The sequence below is a fragment of the Pipra filicauda genome, unplaced genomic scaffold (genome assembly GCF_003945595.2).
Source record: "Pipra filicauda isolate LSUMZ 115617 unplaced genomic scaffold, ASM394559v2 scaffold17_size4572894_pilon, whole genome shotgun sequence".
NCBI lineage: Eukaryota > Metazoa > Chordata > Aves > Passeriformes > Pipridae > Pipra > Pipra filicauda.
The window spans coordinates 2482273-2502217 of record NW_024104287.1 but is presented as its reverse complement, the minus strand read 5'-3'; the positions used below and the strand labels follow the sequence as shown (position 1 = coordinate 2502217).

Sequence of the window (19945 nt, the reverse complement as noted above, 5' to 3'; positions counted from 1 at the left end):
TTTGGTTTTTTTTACTTTTTAAATTCAGTACTAGTGAATTTTTCTGAGTAGGTTACTGAAAAGAAGCACCCCGCCTTACAGTGACTATGGAGCACTTTCTCTCTCTGACTTTTCCCAGCTATCCTGTTACCAGTGTCCTTTGTTAGCCCTGTCTGACCAATGCCTATGGAGTGTTCTAGGAGGCTTGCTGGCCTTCAGGCACCTGAACTGACATGTCAGCAACTGGGTGATTGGGGCTGTTACTGATCAAGCTCGATGGAGCTGTGCCTGGGGACCCAGCTGTGAACAGTTACAGCAAACTCTTTCAGATCTGGGGCCTGGATGTCACACTGTTCTATTTTCTGTTCACTATGCATATTTTAATATGCATATTCCTGCATATCATTCCATCATGACAGTAGGAACAGTGTACCAAAAATTGCCATGAGATACAGTAGTCTTGTTCTAACTCCAATTTGGAAACAGTTCACTTGAGCTTTTGTACATGTTGTAGTATGAAGAGATTTAATCAGACATTGAAACATGACAATGCTAATAAAAAAGTTGATGAGATATAAGGAATTTTATTATGTAAACAAATAATCATGCTTTCTCAGCCGGTTCTGTTTGAAAACAATTCCAGAGTACAGCAAATATCAGTTAAAATTGGAGCAGGTTCTTTCTCAAGTAAGCTGGCACATAATAACCTTACCTAGAACAGGAGGCCTTAACTAGCAGCATTTTAGTAGACACCTTGGACAACTGAAGAAGTACTGCATTTAGTACCAGTCTTACCTGACCCAAGAGCAGCATTATTTTCCCTCAAACTTTGCAGGCAAGGCAAGTGACCAGTGCACTGTTCCCACTTGTAATGTTACTGCTTTGCAAGTTCCCTCTCTAGAGTTTTTCTTGCATGGCTCAGAGGCATTTGGGGTTTAAAACGGGCAAGTTCCTGACAGAGGTGGTTTTCACATCCCTGCAGTGTTGCAGTTAGAATGATGGCCTGTGCAGCAGGACTCCAGACTGAAAGGAAAAGATAAATGGTTCCCAGAAAAGCAATTTCTCTGATGGTCTTAGGACTCTGGTCTCCCCTCAGCCGCCAAATAGTCAGTGCATTTGCCACTGGCAGTGCCCAATTTTTAGGATCACAGCCCTTCAGATGGGCACTTTTTAGGAGCCTGTGATCTTAGCTTCACTGTCCTGTCTGGAGAGACTCTGACAGGAGAGGCATTATGGTTGAGAATCATCGAGCCTGGGTGACACTAGAGAAGAGACAGAGTTAAGGTAAGGATACTAGTTGCAGACCCACAGTACCACACAGAGGAAGGCTGAATTTATGGAATATACCCAAATGAATTTAAAAAGTTAGAACAGTAATTACCATGGTAGGGACCATGTATGATCAGCTAACATGGTCCCAAGGGCTAAAGCAACTATAATTCAATTTTATTTAGGCCAGAAGGAATTTGCAGGCTAAGCAAGCAGCTCTTCCCCACAACAGCTTTGTATCATGACCCTGTTCAGTGGGGCACTTCATGATATGCCCAGTTTAAAGCACATCCTAATAAATGCCTTGCTGAATCAGCCTAGGAGAAGAAAAAGTGCTGATGAGAACAAGATGTCTATTCTTTCTTCCTCTTTGCAATCCTGCCACATCTTCTACAGCAACATAAGCAACACTTAACAAGAATAAAGACAGCAATGGCTACACAGGTGAACAAGAATGCCAGAACATCCAGGGAGTGGTACTGGTACCAGGTGAGATGGTGAGAAGCTGGTCTCAAGTGCTTTGCTCCTTTGTGGCGCATGACAAATTCAATCCAGAAGACAGCTCTGTCCAGAGGCTTAACTGGCTGGTCATGTTGTATCTTGGATAACTTCAGAGCATTTTCCTTATAGCTGGGGAGAAAAAAAAGAAAAAAGGAAGAAACCAAGGAGATTTCTCACTGATTCCTGAAACACCCTGTTCAGCACCTGGCAGTCCTCTTGAGGAAGGCAGACAGCCCTACTTTTCCTTTCATCAGTCTTCTTTAAATATATTTGAGACTGGTCCAATTTATTCCTGTATGCATAAAATTGGGTTAAAAGTACTAATAGAGAAAGCCAATATTTTGCAAAGAAATGTTATCAGAAATTATTACAGATACTCCTTAAAAAAAGCAACATGGAAACATTTGCAGCATTTTATGTACCAATGTAATACGGTGTGCTGGTTTTGGCTGGGATGGAGTTAGCCTTCACAGTAGCTGGTGTGGGCCATGTTTTGGATTTGTGCTGGAAACAATGTTGATAAAATCGGGATGCTTTCCTTACTGTTGAGCAGCCCTTATACAGAGCCAAGGCCTTTTCTGCCTCTCACCCCACCAGTGAGGAGGCTGGGAGTGCACAAGGAGTTGGGAGGGGACACAGCTGGGACAGCTGACCCCAACTCACCCAAGGGATATCCCAGGCCGTATGGCGTCATGTTCACCAGTAAAACTAAGGGGAAGGTAGGGGAGGCTGGATACACAAGATATCATCCAGGTTGTTACAGGTCACCTCCCACATGGCTAACTCCCTCAGATACTAGATACCTCCATCAGTGTTGGTCCACTTGCTTCAGGAATTTGAAAGTTCATATTGAAGGAACACCTGTCACTCACACATGACAGGAGTTGCTACCAAAGACTGAGGACTTACGCATTTTTTCCCATCTCTCTGTCAATGGCCTTAGCCTTAGCATGGGATCTAAGCTGCTGGCCTTCCTTACCCTCTTAAGTCCTGAATGATAGGTATGGTAACCTAAGGATATTGGTAAGTCAGGGGTAGGAGAAAGAACTGTTGTGACTACAGACAGAGAAGACCTAATACAACTAGTGCCTCCAGAGGATTTACTCTAGCAGAGAACTGTCTCAAGAGCGGCTCTGGGCTTTCCAAAACTTTTTCTTGAAGGGATCATAAAATATAAGGAAAATCAAATTGTTGATCTCTCCTATTTGAGAGATGCTGATTCTCAGAAATGAAGGATGGTTTTCCTCTGAAACCCAAACTCAGCTACTCTGCATTTTCCATCCAAGAAGAGCTAGCAGAATTTCTCACATCAGCAGCACAGGATTTTAATAACCTCAGCCTACGGTAAGGCAAGAACAAAACTCACGTGGTATTGTAAATGACTGTATTCAGTGCATCAACCAGGTCCTGAGTCTTCAGTGTGTTGAAATCCACCTGAACTGCAGCTCCCTTTGCCACTACATGAGCAATGTTGTCGTGCTGGTCAGCAAACATGGGAATCCCAACCATTGGGACCCCATGGTAGATGGCTTCATAGAGCCCGTTGGTCCCACCGTGAGTAATAAAGGCCTTTGCGGAGGGATGTCCTGGAACAGGGAAGGAGAGGCGCATGTAACAGCAGCTGTGGCAGACTGCACTGACTGGGATGTGAGCACTGCAGAACACTGGGGCAAATGCACTGCCAGAGGAGGGAACAGCCCTTGACCTCTGGCTCAGCAGCAGAGCTTGCACACTGAGCTTTCATGCATTCATACTTTTTTAATGCAGTGTGTGAATCATCATGTCCTGCCAGACTACCCAGGTTACTTCAGCCCTCCTGCTCTTGTGCAGTTCTAGTTTTCACATGGTATCAGGTTCACAACAGCCTCCTGCTTCAGCCTTGCTTAGGTCAAGCATTTTGAAGAATAAGCCTTGGAGATTAACTGCAGAGGCCAAATCCAACTCCAGAGTACATCTCTACTTTGGTATTTACTCCTGCCTACAGGTGTTTTTGAGCCTTTCCAGACAACTGCCACCAAGCTCTGTAAGTCAGAGCCTTTTAGGAAATTAAGGCTCCCAAGAGCAAAGCTCTGCAGCTTAAGTTATGAAACTAAGTGTATCCACAAGCGTTATGTGGTTCTGGTCCTTGAATTACACATTTCAATGGAAAAACAAACAGTTTTTCCAAGAATACAGTCCATCCTATATAGAATCAGTCTCACCAAGCAGGTCATTTTGGGGTATCCAGTCATAAATCCTGGTGTTGGAGCCCAGAGTTTCTGGTTTTTTCCCTTTGTACCGCCAGAGGACCTTGAACAAAGGAAGAATAAGATAAACACGGTGCATGCAATGCGCCATTATGTATTATTGCATGTAATGTAGGGCTTTATCTCAAACCCATGTGCCTTTTCCCAGTAATTCAAATAGCTTCGGCTCCAGTTGAACTCTTTGATTAATTATTATGTGCATGTTATAAAAATCAACTGAAGTGATCTCTGTATTTTGGCCTATGGACACACCTCCACGTAATTTGGTTCAGAGGTCAAACACCAGAACTCCCCATGAGGTAGCTCAGCAATCTGCCTCTCTGAGAGAGAGCCCAGTGTCCCGGCTGTAGCATATCCAGCAGGGATGCAGATAAAAAACAGGCCAGTTCAAACTTAAAAGTCTCACTGAAGGCAACAGGAGTGAAAAAAACAAGGCAAGTTGTTTTAAGCTTGAAAGGAAATTCACCTTTTGTGGAAGCTGGCTGAGGGCTTTGGCAATCACATTACTTTTTTCATCACTTAGGTTGTAGACCATTGACCCAAGAGAGAATACCACAATGCCGTGTTCCCCGGAGCTCTGAACAAATTCTTCCATTTCCTAGGAGAGGCAGAAAACATACCAAGAGTAATTATGCCATGCAGATTGCACAGGTTTCTGTGAAAAAAGGGAATAACCTTTTTAGTTTATCAGGGAGATGGTCATGGTGTACGAGCACCTCCACTGACAGAAGGGTGTTACAAAGACAGACCTGGCCCTGAGCAAAACAGTTTCTCCCCAAGAATGAGCAGGACAAGTTGAGACAGGTGACAGACACTTTGTCTTTTGGAAAGAAAATCTACCAGTTTCAGGACGCATTTCTTTTGGAGCACAAGCACCAGGAATGGATCCTGGCACCATCATGAGCCAGCCACACCCTGTGGCCCCCTCCGTAGCATAGTCATGGTTCTGGATTTCCCTAGAACAAGTACTTGGCATTACATAACTCTGCAGGAAGGGATCATGCTAAAAACTGACACGGTTTTTCAGCATCCTGATCACAGACTCATTGAGTCACTGCCATCATTTTGTTAGTCAGACAGTTCTCTTATTTCTTGCAACACACCACATTGGTCAGAAGATTTTCTACAAATGAGACCAATTCCTGTTCCTTTTTTTTAGTTAGTGTCATGTGCAATGGCAGTAATATCCAAAAGAGAATGGTTATCCATTTCCCCCAGTCTCAACCCCTGCTACAAGGGAGTGGTAAGGGAGTAGAGAGTTAGAAGGGTTTTTTTTAGTAGACAACTTGCACTGAAAATGGCCTACATATTCTGAGGCTCCTACAGGAATGATAATCTAGACCTGAGCTTGTCATGTTGCCATCATCAGTATCTGGGAGTTTCAAATTCCAATGGAATATGGCCATTCACAGCAGAGCGTAGGCCGGAAATGATCAGGTCTTTTACTCCCTTTAAGATGTCTTAAACTAAGGACAATAGAAAAAGTGTTTCATCTCTTTCTGCAAGTCTTGACCCCATTTTAGTTAAAGAATTTGTCCTGTCACAGTGCCTTTTTGCATCAGGTATTTCAATGTTATCGTGGGCTGCAAGTCTGTATCTTATAATTAAATCTTACACTTAACTACTCTGAGGTAGCCCCTATTTTTCCCAAAACAGACACTGTATTCCCCCATGCTGACGTTCACTATCCTCTTTTAAGACAGCAGGCTGTAACCCTGTAACCCCAGCCCTCAGTTGGAGGGACATGGACAGATGCTAAATAGCTCCATGCTCCCCACCAGCAGCAGAGTATTTCTTTAAGAATGAGCTTTCTCAGGACATGGCTTGCATGGTTGATCAGGGAGAGAAACAGTCTTTGTTCTGCTGCACAACCAATCAGCCAACAGTAGAGCAAAGCTGGAGTACCTTTGGTAGTGGCTTTGCAGGCTGGCAATGAAGTCCTCCAACAAACTCAAAGTTAGGCAGGAAAGGGCGTGGAAATTCAAAATCCCAGTAAGTTCTGATTAACCATATCTCTGCTTTCCCAATCGTCTCACACAGCGTTGTGGGTCTTCCTGCGGACAAGGTACAAGAGGTTTAGAACATGCACGGGAGTGACCTTGTTATCTGTAGATTGCAAAACAGGAGCCTTACCTTTGTCTTTTGGAACTCCCAAACAGTGTAATCTATCAAACCACGCATAAAATGAAAACATTCACAAATCTGGACCTATTCCTTGCCCTGTCCTGTGTTCAGCCTTGGCAGGTGGCCACGAACGAGGCAATACAATCTTTAAAAGGATTTTGAACCTTCAGGATTAATTTAGAGCAGTACAAGTGGGAAGCATTTATTATCTGTAATATAGAAGTGCAGTCTTGTTGCTGTAATTCTTGCCACTGGAAGACTTCATTACCTGTGCATAAAAATGCATTTTGGGGAAGAGAACAATCACAGAAAATTTAGTTCCAAATAAAAAATAAATGAATCACAAAGCGATGATCAACTGTCAGGGAGGAGGAAAGTTTTAAATGAAGTTCTGTAGCATTTTTCAAATGGTGACTCAGTCAGTGGCTGCTCAGACAACAATAGAAGACGTACAGACATCCCTAGTTTTCTTGAGGACTGGGTCAGCTGCTTTTGACACATACTGGGAAAAATTGGCCAAATCCATAGATGCTTTGAATGTCTTTTTATGCAAAATATATTGTCTCTAGAAATCCATCTACAGAGAAAAATCTAATGGTAATCTAATGTTTTATAGCTTCCCATTCGGAAAAAATATATATTCTTAGATACACGTTGCAAGTTGTCTTTGCAGTATTTTCTACATAAAGCAAAACTGGGGAGTAAAAGTGTTAGAAGTATTGATGAATTATTGCCCAAATCCAGCCTAATACAAGCAGGAATCAAGCAAAATAAGTAGCAAGATAAAAGTTATCTGTCAGGCATCTTCTTATATTCCTGGATTAGTGTAATAATCTACACCAGTTTTTTTTTCTTTATAAAGAATAATGAGTGAGTTACAAAGTTGCTGAAGTGAAAATTAAGTCTGTATTACACGTAGAGTGATATAAAGGTGTAATTTAGTCTTATGTGGTATTAAGAAGAAGAATCAGTCCAGAGAAGAGGGACTGGTTTGCAGAGCACAGAGGCATTCTTGGCAAACACAGGAAGAGACTGGACGGCAACAGAAGAGATGCCCTTGTGCTTGCTATTCACTCGTTATCTGCCTAAACTGGCAGATATTCTGGACAAGATTCAAAGTCCATTGAACTAAAAGGTCTATTTAATAGACTTTGAATCATGCCTGAGTTGTACTGTGTTGGGACAAAATTTTCAGGTATGCATGTAATTTAAGAAGACCATTTCAAATTCTGAATGGTGGATGAAAGGGAAAGATGACAGTTTGTAGTATTTTTTGTTCAAGAATCTGAACTCATGCTCAATATCCTGCACTATGCAGCATTGCAAGATACTTCATGTGAATGAAGGGTGCTTTTTTGCTCTGCAGTTGTCCAGAGACAGCCAGTGTTCCCAGTTACAACAGGATTAACTCCATCCCAGTGGCGCAAATGGAGCTGTTACCGGTGCCTTACATTTAATGATTTTGCCCTCCAGCCTTTATCTTCTGCCATCCTTAATTGTAGAAGTTGGCGTCATCAAGATGAAGAGGCAGCAACTGTCCTCTGAAAGCTCTAAAATGAACATACAGCTCAATGCAAGAATTCACCAGCAGTATCATCATTGACAGAAATTAGAACTACATGCTCTGTAGATCTTCAAGAGGAACTAAAGTAAAACTGCTCTCATGTCTGATAGACTAGATCAGACCTAAAAGGGAAAGCAGCACCTCTATGAACAAAACAGGATTGCCACCTCTGCTGACCTTTGAGAAACAGTATTTTGACACAACAGCACTGAAGTCCCAAACCATTCAAAAGGCACAACCTATGCAAGAGAAGAAACCACTCAACAGCTGCCTTACCTAAGACATTACTGTAGTACTCATCCAATTCATCACGCCAAATCTTCAAGGAAAATAAATCCGTGTAGAAGTAAATGAGGAAATTCTGTACTCTTTCCATAAAGGACATGTGGTGGGTCAGCCCACTTGTACTAGCAGGCACATAGGAAGGTGGGGATGGGAGCCCACCACACAGCCGCTCTACCACATTCCCATCAGAGAAGCGGAAGCTGTAGACAAAAGGGATGCCTAGGATTTCTGCAACGAGCTCCCCACCTATAGTCAGGGGGTCAGCAATCAGAACATCAAACTTGGCCTGCTGCAGCTTTGCTATCAGCTGAGAGTTCGTCACCAAGGTGTCACATGTTTGCTTTGACATATTGGTAAATTCCTCCAGGTCCTTTTTCATCCTCCACATGACCTCCCAGGGGAAGGCATTAGAGGCTTTGTTCAGCCAGAAATTGAGGAAGTCCTCCATGAGAGCATCCAGGGTCTTCTTGCTAAAGGGGACTTGCAGGACCTCGAAGGTGAAGGGGGAGGAAGTGTCTTCGTAGTTGATGAGCAGATTGGTTGAGGGCACCAGCACAGTCACTTCATGACCCCGGAGAACGAGCTCTTGCAGCAGCACTTTCACATTGATCCAGTGACTTGCATCAGTGGGCCAGACCACCACCTTCCCACAAAAGCCAGTACTCCAGCAGCATGCATAGGCCAAGAGCAGCCAGGGAAACTTTGGCCTCATCATCTCAGCATTCCATGTACAACTCTGGACTGACTGAACAGGAAGCAGTTCACTGCTTCACTGTGCAAACACTTTGGAGCCAACCAATAAAAGTGGCATACATTTGGTGACAAGAGTGGGAAGCGTGGCGAGAGGGCATGTCCTAACACAACGCTCATAGGAGGAGGATTGGGCAAGCAGCAAATCCCGTTCTGGAGTCTCCTGCAGAGCCACAGCATTAAAGCATCCCTGCGTTGTCAACACTGTTTTCAGCACAAATCCATCATGTAGCCCACGCAAACTAACAAAACAGGTATTGCACATGAAGCCTTAAATGTTAAACCCCACATTTAACAATAAAAAAGGCACCACAAGATCCAAACATCTCTGAGACTTACACAACAGATCACCAAACCATGCTTCTGCCAGCACAAGATTTTCGTATCATGTCAAACAGGATAAGCATCAAAAACACACAGCTAGATGCTAATAGTAGGATATCTTAACAGCTTAGCTCTCAGCAGAATTCACCTTACTAGTGAAATAAAAATAAAAACACTTTAAAGTCTCATATTGAAATAATACCATTTTATCTGCCCACCAGTAATGCATATATGTTTGGCCTGTTTCCTTTTAAATGTTACTATGATTACTTAGAGCAAAAATGGGAAAATAATTATGCAACTATTATTTACAAAAATAATTAAAACACCTAATAAATAAATACAACTACCCTCTAGTATTTTTTTAGATACTTTCAGAAAAGCAAAGAACCATGTATCTGCAAAGGTCATTTTATCACTGCAAATTGCAGTTCATCTGAAATCCCAGGCCTTTAAAAGACCAGAGGAGGCCATTATCTCTCATTTTGAGACAAACTGGCAAGCAAGAAGGGTGCCAGGGGAAAACAGGTAGGATTCTTGCATAGCTTTCCAAACCTACTACTAGTGTTTGGTGGGTATACAGTATTATTTTGCTTTTGTTAGTATTTGTCATGATTCATCTATGAATATGACTGATGAGCTCTGTTTCAAGTGGCTTTAGCACTGTTTTACAAATCCTAGAAGTGCCTGTATGGACTTAGCTGAACTAGTGTAGCAGGTCAGGATTAATGGGCAACGTTTGTACTTGCCTGGATTGTTTGACTTGACACAGGAATTTGAAGGAAGGAGAGTGAGTTCAGGGCTGTCTTGCTCCTAATTTGTGCCTTAACCTCTCAGCTCTGGGTATTTACTCCTGTGTGTACAGCAGATCTAATTTCTGGGAGAGAGAGCAGCCTTACCTAAAACATCACTGTAGTATTGATCCCAGCCTCCCCAGATAAGGTAATGATACATGATATCCTGCAAAGTGTAGCTGAAGATGTTTTTTAGCCTTTCCCAGAAGGTCATCCTATCTGTTAGGCTGCTTAGGGCGGCTGGTACGTAGGAAGGAGGTGCTGGGAGCATCCCACAAAGCCGCTCCACTGTGTTGCCTAAGGAGAACCGGATGGTATACACGAAGGGGATACCCAGCTTCTCAGCAAACAGCTCCCCACTGGGTGCCAGTGGGTCTGCCAAAAGGACATCAAAGGCAGATGCCTTCAGTCTCTCCAGCAGCGTCTCATTCTTCAGGACCCCATCACAAATGGTTTTGGTTACATTCTCCAGCTTTTTGAATTGTTGAGCTATCTTGTAAGCACTTTTCCAGAATGGTAGCACTCTCTCCTCGTAAAACCAAAAATAGAAAAATTCATCCAGTACGGCAGCCATCTCCTTTTTGGTGATCGGCACCTCAATCACCTCGAAGTGGAAGGGTGAGGGCTGTGTGTGGTTGAAGATGAGGAAGCATGAAGGCATCAGCACAGTCACCTCATGGCCCCGGAGCACAAGCTCCCGGAGCATGAACTCCATGTTCAGCCAGTGGCTGTTGTCAGCCGGCGAGACCAACACCTTCCCCCCGGAGGCCCAGCCCAGCACGGCCAGCAGCCACAGCACTGCCACCTCCTTCCCTGCCATAGCCTTGCCCTGTGTGGCAGCGCACCCGCGGCCTTCCTTCACCGGCAGCAGCAGCAGCAGCAGCGCTCCTCAGCTGGGCTGGGCACGTGTGACACTGCCTTGGTCCCAAGGGCAGGGAGCCAAGGTACGTGCTCTGAAATCCTGTGCTGGAGAATAGCAAGTCTTCCGGGGGGAGAGGGGGAGGGCGGGGAGAGCAATAAGTGGCTGGCACCATCTAGCACCCTCTGGTGGTAAACACCTTGCTAAAGCCGGAAGATCTGCTTCCCCAGGAGCAGCGCAGAGAGCCATCAGCTTTGGCTCCAGAGAGGAGCCAAAGAGTATCCTATTGGTAATCCTAGCACTCCTGCCTGTCTAACTACAGTCTCTGTGTTATTTGTTCGGTAGAAGAGGTGGATTTTTCATTCTTCTGGCTCTTTTAAGCACAGCTGGATACACAGCAAAGGTGTTCACTGACTGTGTGCGCACACTTCTGCTTTTATAAAGCCACTGAGTGTCCCTTTACAGCCCACTTAAAGTGGTGATCCCAGGCTGCAGTTCAAGAGTTGCATCTCGAAGTAGATGAAACTACACAGTAAATGACTCCAGTAAGACTGTCCTCAAGTGAACTTGCCTCTTCCAGAGCATGCATCGTGGGAGGCCAGAGCTGGTCAGTGATCCTGTGGGCCCCCTGCCTGCCACTAACTGCCAATTATGCACTATTAGTTGAAGTAGAAAACCTGTTAAACGGTTTTATTTATGGTCCCTTCTGATGTACAGTTAAGAAATAATGTAAGTCCTCTTCACTGTGCTAAAAATCATTATTTACAGGGTTTCTAACCAGCTCTGTTCCACAATGTTTTCCTAATGTTGTTGTGCAAGGCTTTTGCTACGTTTTCCATGCTGCCTAGAGCATCCTTTCTGGGATGAAAATGAGGGTGATGGAAACAGTTGCACTGTGACGAGCCAAGCTGAGATACCTCATCTACTGTGCACATGAACACAGCTTGGTGTACTTCTGAGTCCTGCAGCATGCAGGTATATGGAGGCGGTTTTTTGAACACTGAGAGGTTTGCAAGGGGTCTTTTTCAAGAGCCTAGTGCGAGGGTAGTAGAAATGGCTTGTTGATTACATGTGATTAATAACAAGCATATTTTTCTACATATTCACTCAAAACAGTCCAGGAGAAAAGTCTGCAGAGAAAAAGACTTCTTGTTTTCACTGTTTGCTTGTGGGTGGAGGGTATGTTTTAAATAAAACTTGTTTTGTTCAGAGAGGATCGGTTTTCTATGACCAGTGACATAAGTGAAGTCTCTATTACAAAGCCACAATGCATTTCAGTATTGCTACAGAGAGCGGCAAGGCTGGCTTGCAATTCACCCGCTCCCCCCTCCTTGATATGGTACTATGGACTAGGAAAACAACTCTGTTCCTGGCTGCCTTCTGTGCAAGCAGTCATTGGAGGGAGAAATGTGTAAGCTGAGGCTCCCTTGCTGAGGGCTCTACATGGTGTGGAAGCTGTATGAACCTCCACATTAAAATGAATTATGACAAAACTCAAATCCATCTATTGGGAAGACCCTGATCCTGCCTCAATGCAATGGCATAGCAGCACAGCACCCTGACAGCGGAGTGGGTGCAACTGATGGACCCTGGTGGCTCCTTCCCTTTTTCGGGGCATAATGACAAACCTCTTGCAGACCTCTCCCTTGACTTTGTGACCCTGCCAGGTTCCTAGCTCTGCAGGTCATAAGGATAAAGGCTATATAATGAGAAGTGAAGTATCAGAAAACTTACCTAAGATCTTGCTGTAGTAGGTATCCCAATGTCCCCAGTAGGTCTGGAAAACATAGTCTTGCAGATGGTAGGACACAAAGTTTTTTATTCTCTCAACAAAGGACATGTGGTCAGTGAGCTCAGACAGGGATGCAGGTGTGTAGGACGGTGGGGTTGGGATCTTGCCACAGTGCCTCTCTATGGTGAAGGCTGGAGAGAAGCGTAGAGAGTAGACAAAGGGGATGTCCAGCTTGAGAGCAATGAGTTCCCCGCAGGGGGTCACCGGGTCTGACAGCAGCATGTCATAGCCAGCCCCCCGCAGGCGAGCCATCAGCTCTGGGTTGGCTAGCACCGAGTCGCACATCAGCGTGTTCATCTTCTGCCAGTCTACGGTCATTCTTCCCAGCTCCTTATAAAAATGCCAGAAGGTCAAGATGGTTGGCCTGTTATTGAGCCACAGTGCCACTATTCCATTAATCACGCTTTGAGGGAGATCTTTCTCAAAGGGCACGTTATAGACCTCAATCTTCTCCCTGGCATTAGCCTTGGGTTTAATGAAGAGGGTAGCGTTGGATACCAGGATGGTAACGCTGTGCCCACGGTGGATGAGTTCTTGTATAATTACATTCATGTTCAGCCAGTGGCTGCCTTCCGTTGGCCAGACCAACACCTTCCCACAGAAAGCAGGCCCTAGAAGAGCAACCTGAAGAAGGAGCAGCTGGACATATTTCTTTGAGCTGGTGTTTTTTGTGGCCATGGCAGAGTTAAGGGCTAGATAGCCTGGGAATTTTCCCTTCCGGTTAGGAATGCTGCACCTCTGTGTTGTGTTTGATGACTCCTTCCTAGCACTCTTAGCAAAAGCAAGAGTTTGCTGTCACACAGGTGGTGCCTTTATAACCCACGTTTGGTCTCAGGTCTGAAAAGACAGGAAAAGGTATTTGGTGAATCATTTTTCCCTTTCTGCCTTCTACCCAGTTAGTTTTCCCTTGAGGGAGCTCCTTTCCCTGGTTAGCAGGGTGGCAGCAATCCTCACTGCCGTGAAAGGATCCAGTTCCCCGGATGCCAGTTCTGAGGCTCAAAAAAATCCCTTGCGTTGTTTCCATAAACCAGCAATGCCAGAGGCAGGACAAGGAAGGAGACGTCACAGGGCTAGCTTGGAAGTGGCATCCTTTTTCACAGTGAGATGCTGGAAGTGCTGATATTTCCCATGCTGAGAGAAGGCAACAAATCATTCATTTGGTTGATCATAATGCAAATAATAACATGCAGTTTGTTCTGATAGGTGACAGGTGGCTTCCAATTGCTCCCAGGCAACTCTTAACATAGGGAGTGCCTGGGGCACATCACCACCAACCTGGCTGCATTGTTGGCTCAGTTCAAGTGTCAAACATGGGTCTGGCCCCTCAAGGTGCTTCTCAGAGCATAACCTACATCTTCTGGGATGGCTCTCACCTGGAAAGTTGTCCTTCGAATGTAAGCACTACACCCTGGAAGGAGCTCTTAACCACAACGAGCCAGAATTACAACTGAAACCCACACAGGTAATGATACGCTCAAACCAACACAATTTGGGGAACGAATGCCATGCAGCAAAAAACTCTTACCTAGCGTAGTCTTCCAAGGTATCAGCATCATGCTCTGAGTTGCAAGGTGCAATTTGCTACACCAGTTTGTGTCTGTTCCTTGCCACTCCCCTGCTCTGTGCTGGGGCTGCTCCAGTGGGATTGGTTATCAGACAGAGGAGCTTAAGTAAGTTAACCTCTGAACTGGACTTTTCACAAGGGGGAAGTAATAAAATATAGGATATTGGCAACAAGGCATGTATTCTGTGTTTACTCATTGCTTTGTTATGCTCTGGGAATGTAATAGTTGAGATGGTCTTCCCCATGCTAGGGTATATTATAATGTTATTACAGAGCCAGATTCTCAAGAGGACTTTGCATACTGTAGCTCAGAAATATGATGTCTGACTGCTAAAAAGATTTTTTTACTCCCTATAAGGTCCCAGGTGGCTAAACAAAATTATTTGTTAGGTAATAGATTTGTTTATAAACTGTCAACAGGAATAAGGAGAGAATCTTGTGGTTTGTTTGCACAGGTTTTCTAAAGTTGGTATGTTACCTGTACTGGCTGTGTGGCTCTTGATTCTGAAGATCTTTTCAAGTTTTTAATAACCTGAAAATATAGGAATCTAAAGGTGCATCTTCAAGGTCTTTAAATATCATCCATAACATTCAACCAGGCTTTTTCTAAATCCAGGGCAATTATGCCACCATGTTTGACCAGTAGTTTGGCCTCACAGCTAGGAATTTCACTAGTCTCTTCACAGACCTTTGTATCCAAGATAATAATTTTTTTCAGGCTAATTTAGCTTATCTTGTAAAGTCCTATAAGAAACTTACAGCTTTTCTGACAACTGTGGAAAGGCCATGTTCATGTGGGCTAGAGCAGATCACAGAATCATAGAATATCCTGAGGTGGAAGGGACCCACAAGGACGACCCCAAGATTTGCACCATATGCCTGAGAGTATTGTCCAAATGCTTCTTGAGCTCTGTCAGGTTTGGTGCTGTGATCACTTCTTGGATGGGAACTAGGTTTTTGTTCCAATCCCTTAGTAAGGAATTCCTCCGTAGCAAATGAGAGCTATTACTAGGGGAACCAGAGGATTAAATTTGTCTTGTTTCCATGACCAACTTTTAAAGATGATACTCAGATTACTCAGATCAGAGAAGATAAGAATGTTGAGAGGATTAAAGGACAAAATCCAGCAAATGAGTGGGAAGTGGGGCAGAAGAAAAATGGTCTTAAGTGCCTGTATTTCGTACATCTAACATTACTAAGTAGAAGTGCTGCAGACAGTGATGCAACCTCCAGCCTTGTTAAATAACAACAGGCTTTTCAAGGCTAAGGCCCTTATGCAAAAGTTAGGCAATGCAAACTAGTGTTTTCTTACAGGTCTCTTCACTATTGTGCTGTCTGGATGGGGGTTATGGTGTGCATGGCACCTTTATTTCTAGAAAACCTTGATACCAACCAGAACCTCAAAAAGTCAGAACCAGGGTGGAAGAGGGAAGCTTTTGCCCTGAAGAGGCACCAAATCACTCTCTGGTTTCCCTTTCACTTAATGCAATAAAGCAGCTTCTGGTCTGAAAGCAGACTTAAAATTTTGTCTTGACTATCTTTGTTTCTGAGGTGGGGGGGAAGGGGAGGGGAGGAGGCAGAAGTGAGCAGATTGAGCAATTCTGCAGAGCCGGGTGTGCATGCGCTCAGTAAAACACCCATTTCCATGTAAGCCCCAGGGTACAGGGAAACTCCAGCTGAAGTTAATGAGCTGAAATAGCCTCACCATGACCATCTTTCTCAGATAAAAGTATCTTTATAGCTCTACCCTGCAGCTGCAGGACAAAAATACCAGGGGCTAGTCTTACAGTATTCCACTTGGATTTTTTGATTCAGCTTAAGATTTTATGAACTCTATTCACTGCTGCTGCAAAGCTGCAGGGGCACCTAGGCATGTAAACATACAGGCACCAAGGTGGCTAACACTGGAGCCATTTCCACTCTGCAAGACAAAACACTAAAGAAATCAGAGAAGGTTTATGCCAAGCTTTATGTCCATGCTGGGAATTGTGCATTGTTGGTGGAGAGTAGGTACTACAGCTGTCGTTGTCAGCTCTACAGTGAAGGGCAGCAGTAGACTTGCCAAAGCTACCTGCAGATATGGTACACTGTCTTGCCAGCATATATCTGAATCCCCAGGGAAAGCTCTGTTCTGTACTGATGGGCAAGTTTGCAAATCCTGAGGGTATAGACGTGATGGGACTCATCTAACAGCTCATCAGCCCAGAGAGGAGGAGATGCTCTCTCCCTTCCATCTTTTCATGCATTTTGGTGTTCATGCTCCCATGGTAAGCCTTTCCCTGTGACAAGTCAGCTTGCCAATGATTTATAGTAGTGGGTTAGTTTGCTGCTGAGGCACGAAAGAGCTGGGCAAAGAACAGGCAGTCTACCATGGCCAGGGCAGCCTGGGCACACGGCACAGAGTCTGCCCAGAGAGCGTCAGTGATAGAACCTCCACACAGACCAGAGGTCACTGCAACCATCACTGCACCCACTGCTGGGGACAGGGAGCCCATTCGGGAGGACAGGAGTACACTCAGTGCCCCAGCAAGGCAGGGGGTACCCATGGTGTGCCAGCATCACCCAGACCAAGCACCTCTCCCATTGCCTCAGCACCACGGGGGAGCAGGAAACTGGGTCCCAGAGGTTATTGCAGCACACCTCACTGCAGGGGAAGGTTTAAGGTGGCTGATTACACCCAAAAGTACCCCAAACCCACCAACCTGGACCCCACAGCATGCAGCTCTGTGTGGCTGAGCACGGGCAGAGCACCCACAGGGCACCCCAGGACACCCCTCTCACCTAATACAGTGCCGCTCTGTGCCGGGAGAGTGACGCTGGGACAGTGACACCACGAGGGTGACGGCAGTGGTTTTTACTGGGAGAGGCAGGGTGGCCAGGGCAACAATGTTTGCCAGCTGGGAGGGAGGAGCAAGCGCAGGGAGAAGCCACCAGTTGCTGACCGGCAGGCAGGGCCACAGTGGACTTCTTTCTATCCCTATGTCCCAGACTGTGTCTCCCCACAGTTAGGACAGGGACGCCACCCCTCACTGCCCATATCCAGCCAACAGGTTCCCCACATGCAGTTTTGCCACAACCCTCTGCAATCCCACGAGCTGCTGGTAGCAATCCCCCCACCATGGCAGCTGAGGGGTGACACCTTCTTGTCCCCAGCCCAAGAAGAGGACAGCAGCCCCAGAGGGATGGCAGGGTTGGGTCCACACAGGCACAGGGTAGTGAGCACCCCACGCAGGGGTCAGGAAGCACATTTTATTTCTCTCCAGCAGTCTCAGAGGAGGGGAAGCAGCCCCCGGTGTGGGAGCAGTGCCACCAGCATGGGTCGGATTTGGGGGGTGTCTGGCGGTGTCTCCTCAGATCTGAGTGCGGAAGCGCAGGTCGGTGCCCGACATCTTCTGCGCATAGTCCTGGTCAAAGCGCTCGTTCTGGGCCACGGTGAAGTGGTTCTTCCAGTCTCCGGTGGTGCCTGAGGCCGGGTGAGATGGGGTTCAGCAAGGGCCAGGGGGACAGGGCACCTGCAGCCCCCCAGAGCTGCTCACCTTTGCGCATGAAGGGGGACACGCTGTGGTCCATGAGGTCAGAGGGCACCTTGCTGTAGTTGGTGGTGGGATTGTCCCGCATGGCCTCGAAGGAAGTGTGTTGGGTGATGGCGTCCAGTGCCGCCTCTGACAGCTCATGCCCCAGGAACTGGGCCACCTTGACTATCTCCCGGCGGAGGTCCTGTGGGACACAGGCTGATGTTCACCCCTCCTGCCACCCCCCCGGATGCCACACCACCATCCACCCCAGTCCATCACCTCCTTCATGTCCTCGTAGAAGAGGTAGAGAATGGGGTGATCCTTCCTCCGCTCCCAGTAGCCCTTGACGTGGTTGTACCAGGAGCCATATGCCACTGCATGGGGAGAGCAGCCAGGGGATGTCATTGGTTGACAGCACCCCACAAAGTCTCCACATTCACCCAGAGGTGCCCTGCCCCACCTCTGCCGGCCATGAACTCCTCCAGGTACTGGGCCCATGTCCCGGGGTGTGGCTGTAACTTGTTCATAAGGTCAAAGTGGTAGTAGGAAATGGCCACATCCTTGGCATTGCGCCCCACATAGATCATCTGCAGATGGGTGACAGGGTGTGAGAGCAGTCCCAGGGCCCCCTAACAGGGAGGATGCTCCAGCTCCCAGAACTCCCGTGCCCACTTAGTGTGCTCAAGGGAGCAGTGGGGGGTCCTGTCTCATGGGAACAGGGGGACTTAAATGCCCCTCAGGGCAGAGACCGGGGTTGGGAGTTACCTTGCAGCGGTTTTCCCAGAAGGATTTTGGCAATACATCTGCCGGCAGGTGGGTCTTCACCACGCGAGGTGAGGGCATGGTGGCCAGCAGGTCTGTCCCTGGGGGATCCCAAAGCACTTCCTCAGTGGGCTCTTGGCAGAGACTCCCAGGACTCAGCCCCTGTTAGGGTGTCCGTGGTCAAGCCCCCACCCCTCACTACCTGCTGGCAACTTCCCAGGGACAGAGAACTCCAGCATGGGCACCCTCTTGCTGATAATGTCCCGCTTGCATTTCTCGGGGTCTCCACCTTGCAGGATCATGTCCACAATCTCGCTGACCCAGGTGGTGCCTGGGGAAAGGAACTCATCAGGGGGCAGCCATGGTGGCATTGGGTGTCTGATCACTGACAACCCCTCAGACTTTAACCAGACACTGAGAGGGCAAAGGGGATCCCGCACAGCTCTGTCCCGACTGCCCCCAAATGTGCTGCATTTCCCCCACCTCAGATGTACAACAGACTTGCCCACATGGTACCAGTACATCTGGTACACTCAGGGATACTCACCAGATTTGGGGAAGGTGACCACCACAATGTCCTCAGGGTGACTCTGAAAAGTGTCGACACGTTCCCAGTTGTGGGTGAAGGCTTTGACCATGGGAATGCCGTGCACTGTGGGCCAGGGCTGACGCAGGTGGGGGTCTGGATCGGCCATCCTGCTGGGGAGGGGGACACATGGAGGAGGCTGACTGGTGAGGGAGGCCCCCCCTCATTGGGCAGTCACCAGCCAGAACAGCCCAGGCAACTGGCACAGTGCCTGCCCAGGGAGTGGCAGTGATAGCACTGGCACACAGACCAGAGGTCACTGCAGCCATCGCTGCACCAACCACTGGGAACAGGGGGCCCATCTGGGGATCAAGGGTCCCCTTTGCAGGAAAAGGAGCACACCCAGTGCCCCAGTAAGGAGGGGGGTACCCATGGGGTACCAGCATCACCCAGACCAAGCACCTCTCCCATTGCCTCAGCACCACAGGGGAGCAGGAAGCTGGGTCCCAGAGGTTATTGCAGCACACCTCACTGCAGGGGAAGGTTTTAAGGTGGCTGATTACACCCAAAAGTACCCCAAATCCACCAACCCGGACCCCACAGCATGCAGCTCTGTGTGGCTGAGCATGCATGGGCAGAGCACCCACAGGGCACCCCAGGACACCCCTCTCACCTAATACAGTGCCGCTCTGTGCCGGGAGAGTGACGCTGGGACAGTGACACCACGAGGGTGACGGCAGAGGACAGGGAGACACGGGGCCCCGCAGCAGTTTTTGCAGGGAGGAGAAGGAAAAGGCAGGGCGGCAAGGGCAGCAATGTTTTCCGGCCCTGCAGCTGCCGGGAGGGAGGAGCAAACACAGGGAGAAGCCACCAGTCACTGACCGGCAGGCAGGGCCACAGTGGACATCTCTAGCCTCGCTGATCTTGCCTCCCACCCCCAGGTCCCAGACTGTGTCTCCCCACAGTTAGGACAGGGACACCACCCCTCACTGCCTATATCCAGCCAACAGGTTCCCCACATGCAGTTTTGCCACAACCCTCTGCAATCCCACGAGCTGCTGGTAGCAATCCCCCCACCATGGCAGCTGAGG

General features: G+C 47.2%; 2 protein-coding genes across 5 annotated transcripts; both read right to left on the bottom strand.

Moving 5' to 3' along the window:
- Nucleotides 1-543: 543 nt before the first annotated feature.
- Nucleotides 544-13386, bottom strand: LOC113988244 (UDP-glucuronosyltransferase 2A2-like). 3 transcript variants are annotated; one of them, XM_027721628.2, is made up of 7 exons: nt 12426-13386; nt 9942-10564; nt 5901-6049; nt 4462-4593; nt 3951-4038; nt 3116-3335; nt 544-1878 (listed from the first exon to the last, which is right to left on the bottom strand). In XM_027721628.2, the coding sequence occupies exons 1-7, from the start codon at nt 13163-13165 to the stop codon at nt 1602-1604; spliced, it is 2229 nt and encodes a 742-aa protein (XP_027577429.1). In that variant the 5' UTR covers nt 13166-13386; the 3' UTR covers nt 544-1601. The 3 variants fall into 3 exon arrangements, with proteins under 3 accessions (XP_027577429.1, XP_027577425.1, XP_027577428.1); XM_027721624.2 differs by lacking the exon at nt 9942-10564 and having other exon boundaries at nt 12430-13386; XM_027721627.2 differs by lacking the exons at nt 9942-10564; nt 12426-13386 and adding an exon at nt 7960-8869.
- A 3893-nt stretch (nt 13387-17279) lies between these two features.
- On the bottom strand, nt 17280-19939 carry LOC113988247 (sulfotransferase family cytosolic 1B member 1-like). Of its 2 annotated transcripts, none has more exons than XM_027721639.2 (8): nt 19528-19939; nt 18876-19027; nt 18531-18659; nt 18332-18429; nt 18027-18153; nt 17846-17940; nt 17588-17768; nt 17280-17514 (listed from the first exon to the last, which is right to left on the bottom strand). In XM_027721639.2, the coding sequence occupies exons 2-8, from the start codon at nt 19021-19023 to the stop codon at nt 17402-17404; spliced, it is 891 nt and encodes a 296-aa protein (XP_027577440.1). In that variant the 5' UTR covers nt 19024-19027; nt 19528-19939; the 3' UTR covers nt 17280-17401. The 2 variants fall into 2 exon arrangements, with proteins under 2 accessions (XP_027577440.1, XP_027577439.1); XM_027721638.2 differs by having other exon boundaries at nt 18876-19024.
- Between the last annotated feature and the right edge of the window lie 6 nt (nt 19940-19945).

Excerpts from the sequence above, each read along its gene's own strand:
- LOC113988247 (XM_027721639.2), bottom strand. The coding sequence starts at position 19,023 with ATGGCCGATCCAGACCCCCACCTGCGTCAGCCCTGGCCCACAGTGCAC. Across the intron at positions 18,660-18,875 it reads GGTCACCTTCCCCAAATCTG|GCACCACCTGGGTCAGCGAG; the intron begins GTGAGTATCCCT and ends TCCTTTCCCCAG. Across the intron at positions 18,430-18,530 it reads CCCTGGGAAGTTGCCAGCAG|GGACAGACCTGCTGGCCACC; the intron begins GTAGTGAGGGGT and ends GGGATCCCCCAG.
- LOC113988244 (XM_027721628.2), bottom strand. The coding sequence starts at position 13,165 with ATGGCCACAAAAAACACCAGCTCAAAGAAATATGTCCAGCTGCTCCTT. Across the intron at positions 3,336-3,950 it reads ACCCCAAAATGACCTGCTTG|GACATCCCTCCGCAAAGGCC; the intron begins GTGAGACTGATT and ends TCCCTGTTCCAG. Across the intron at positions 1,879-3,115 it reads ACAGTCATTTACAATACCAC|CTATAAGGAAAATGCTCTGA; the intron begins GTGAGTTTTGTT and ends TTTTCTCCCCAG.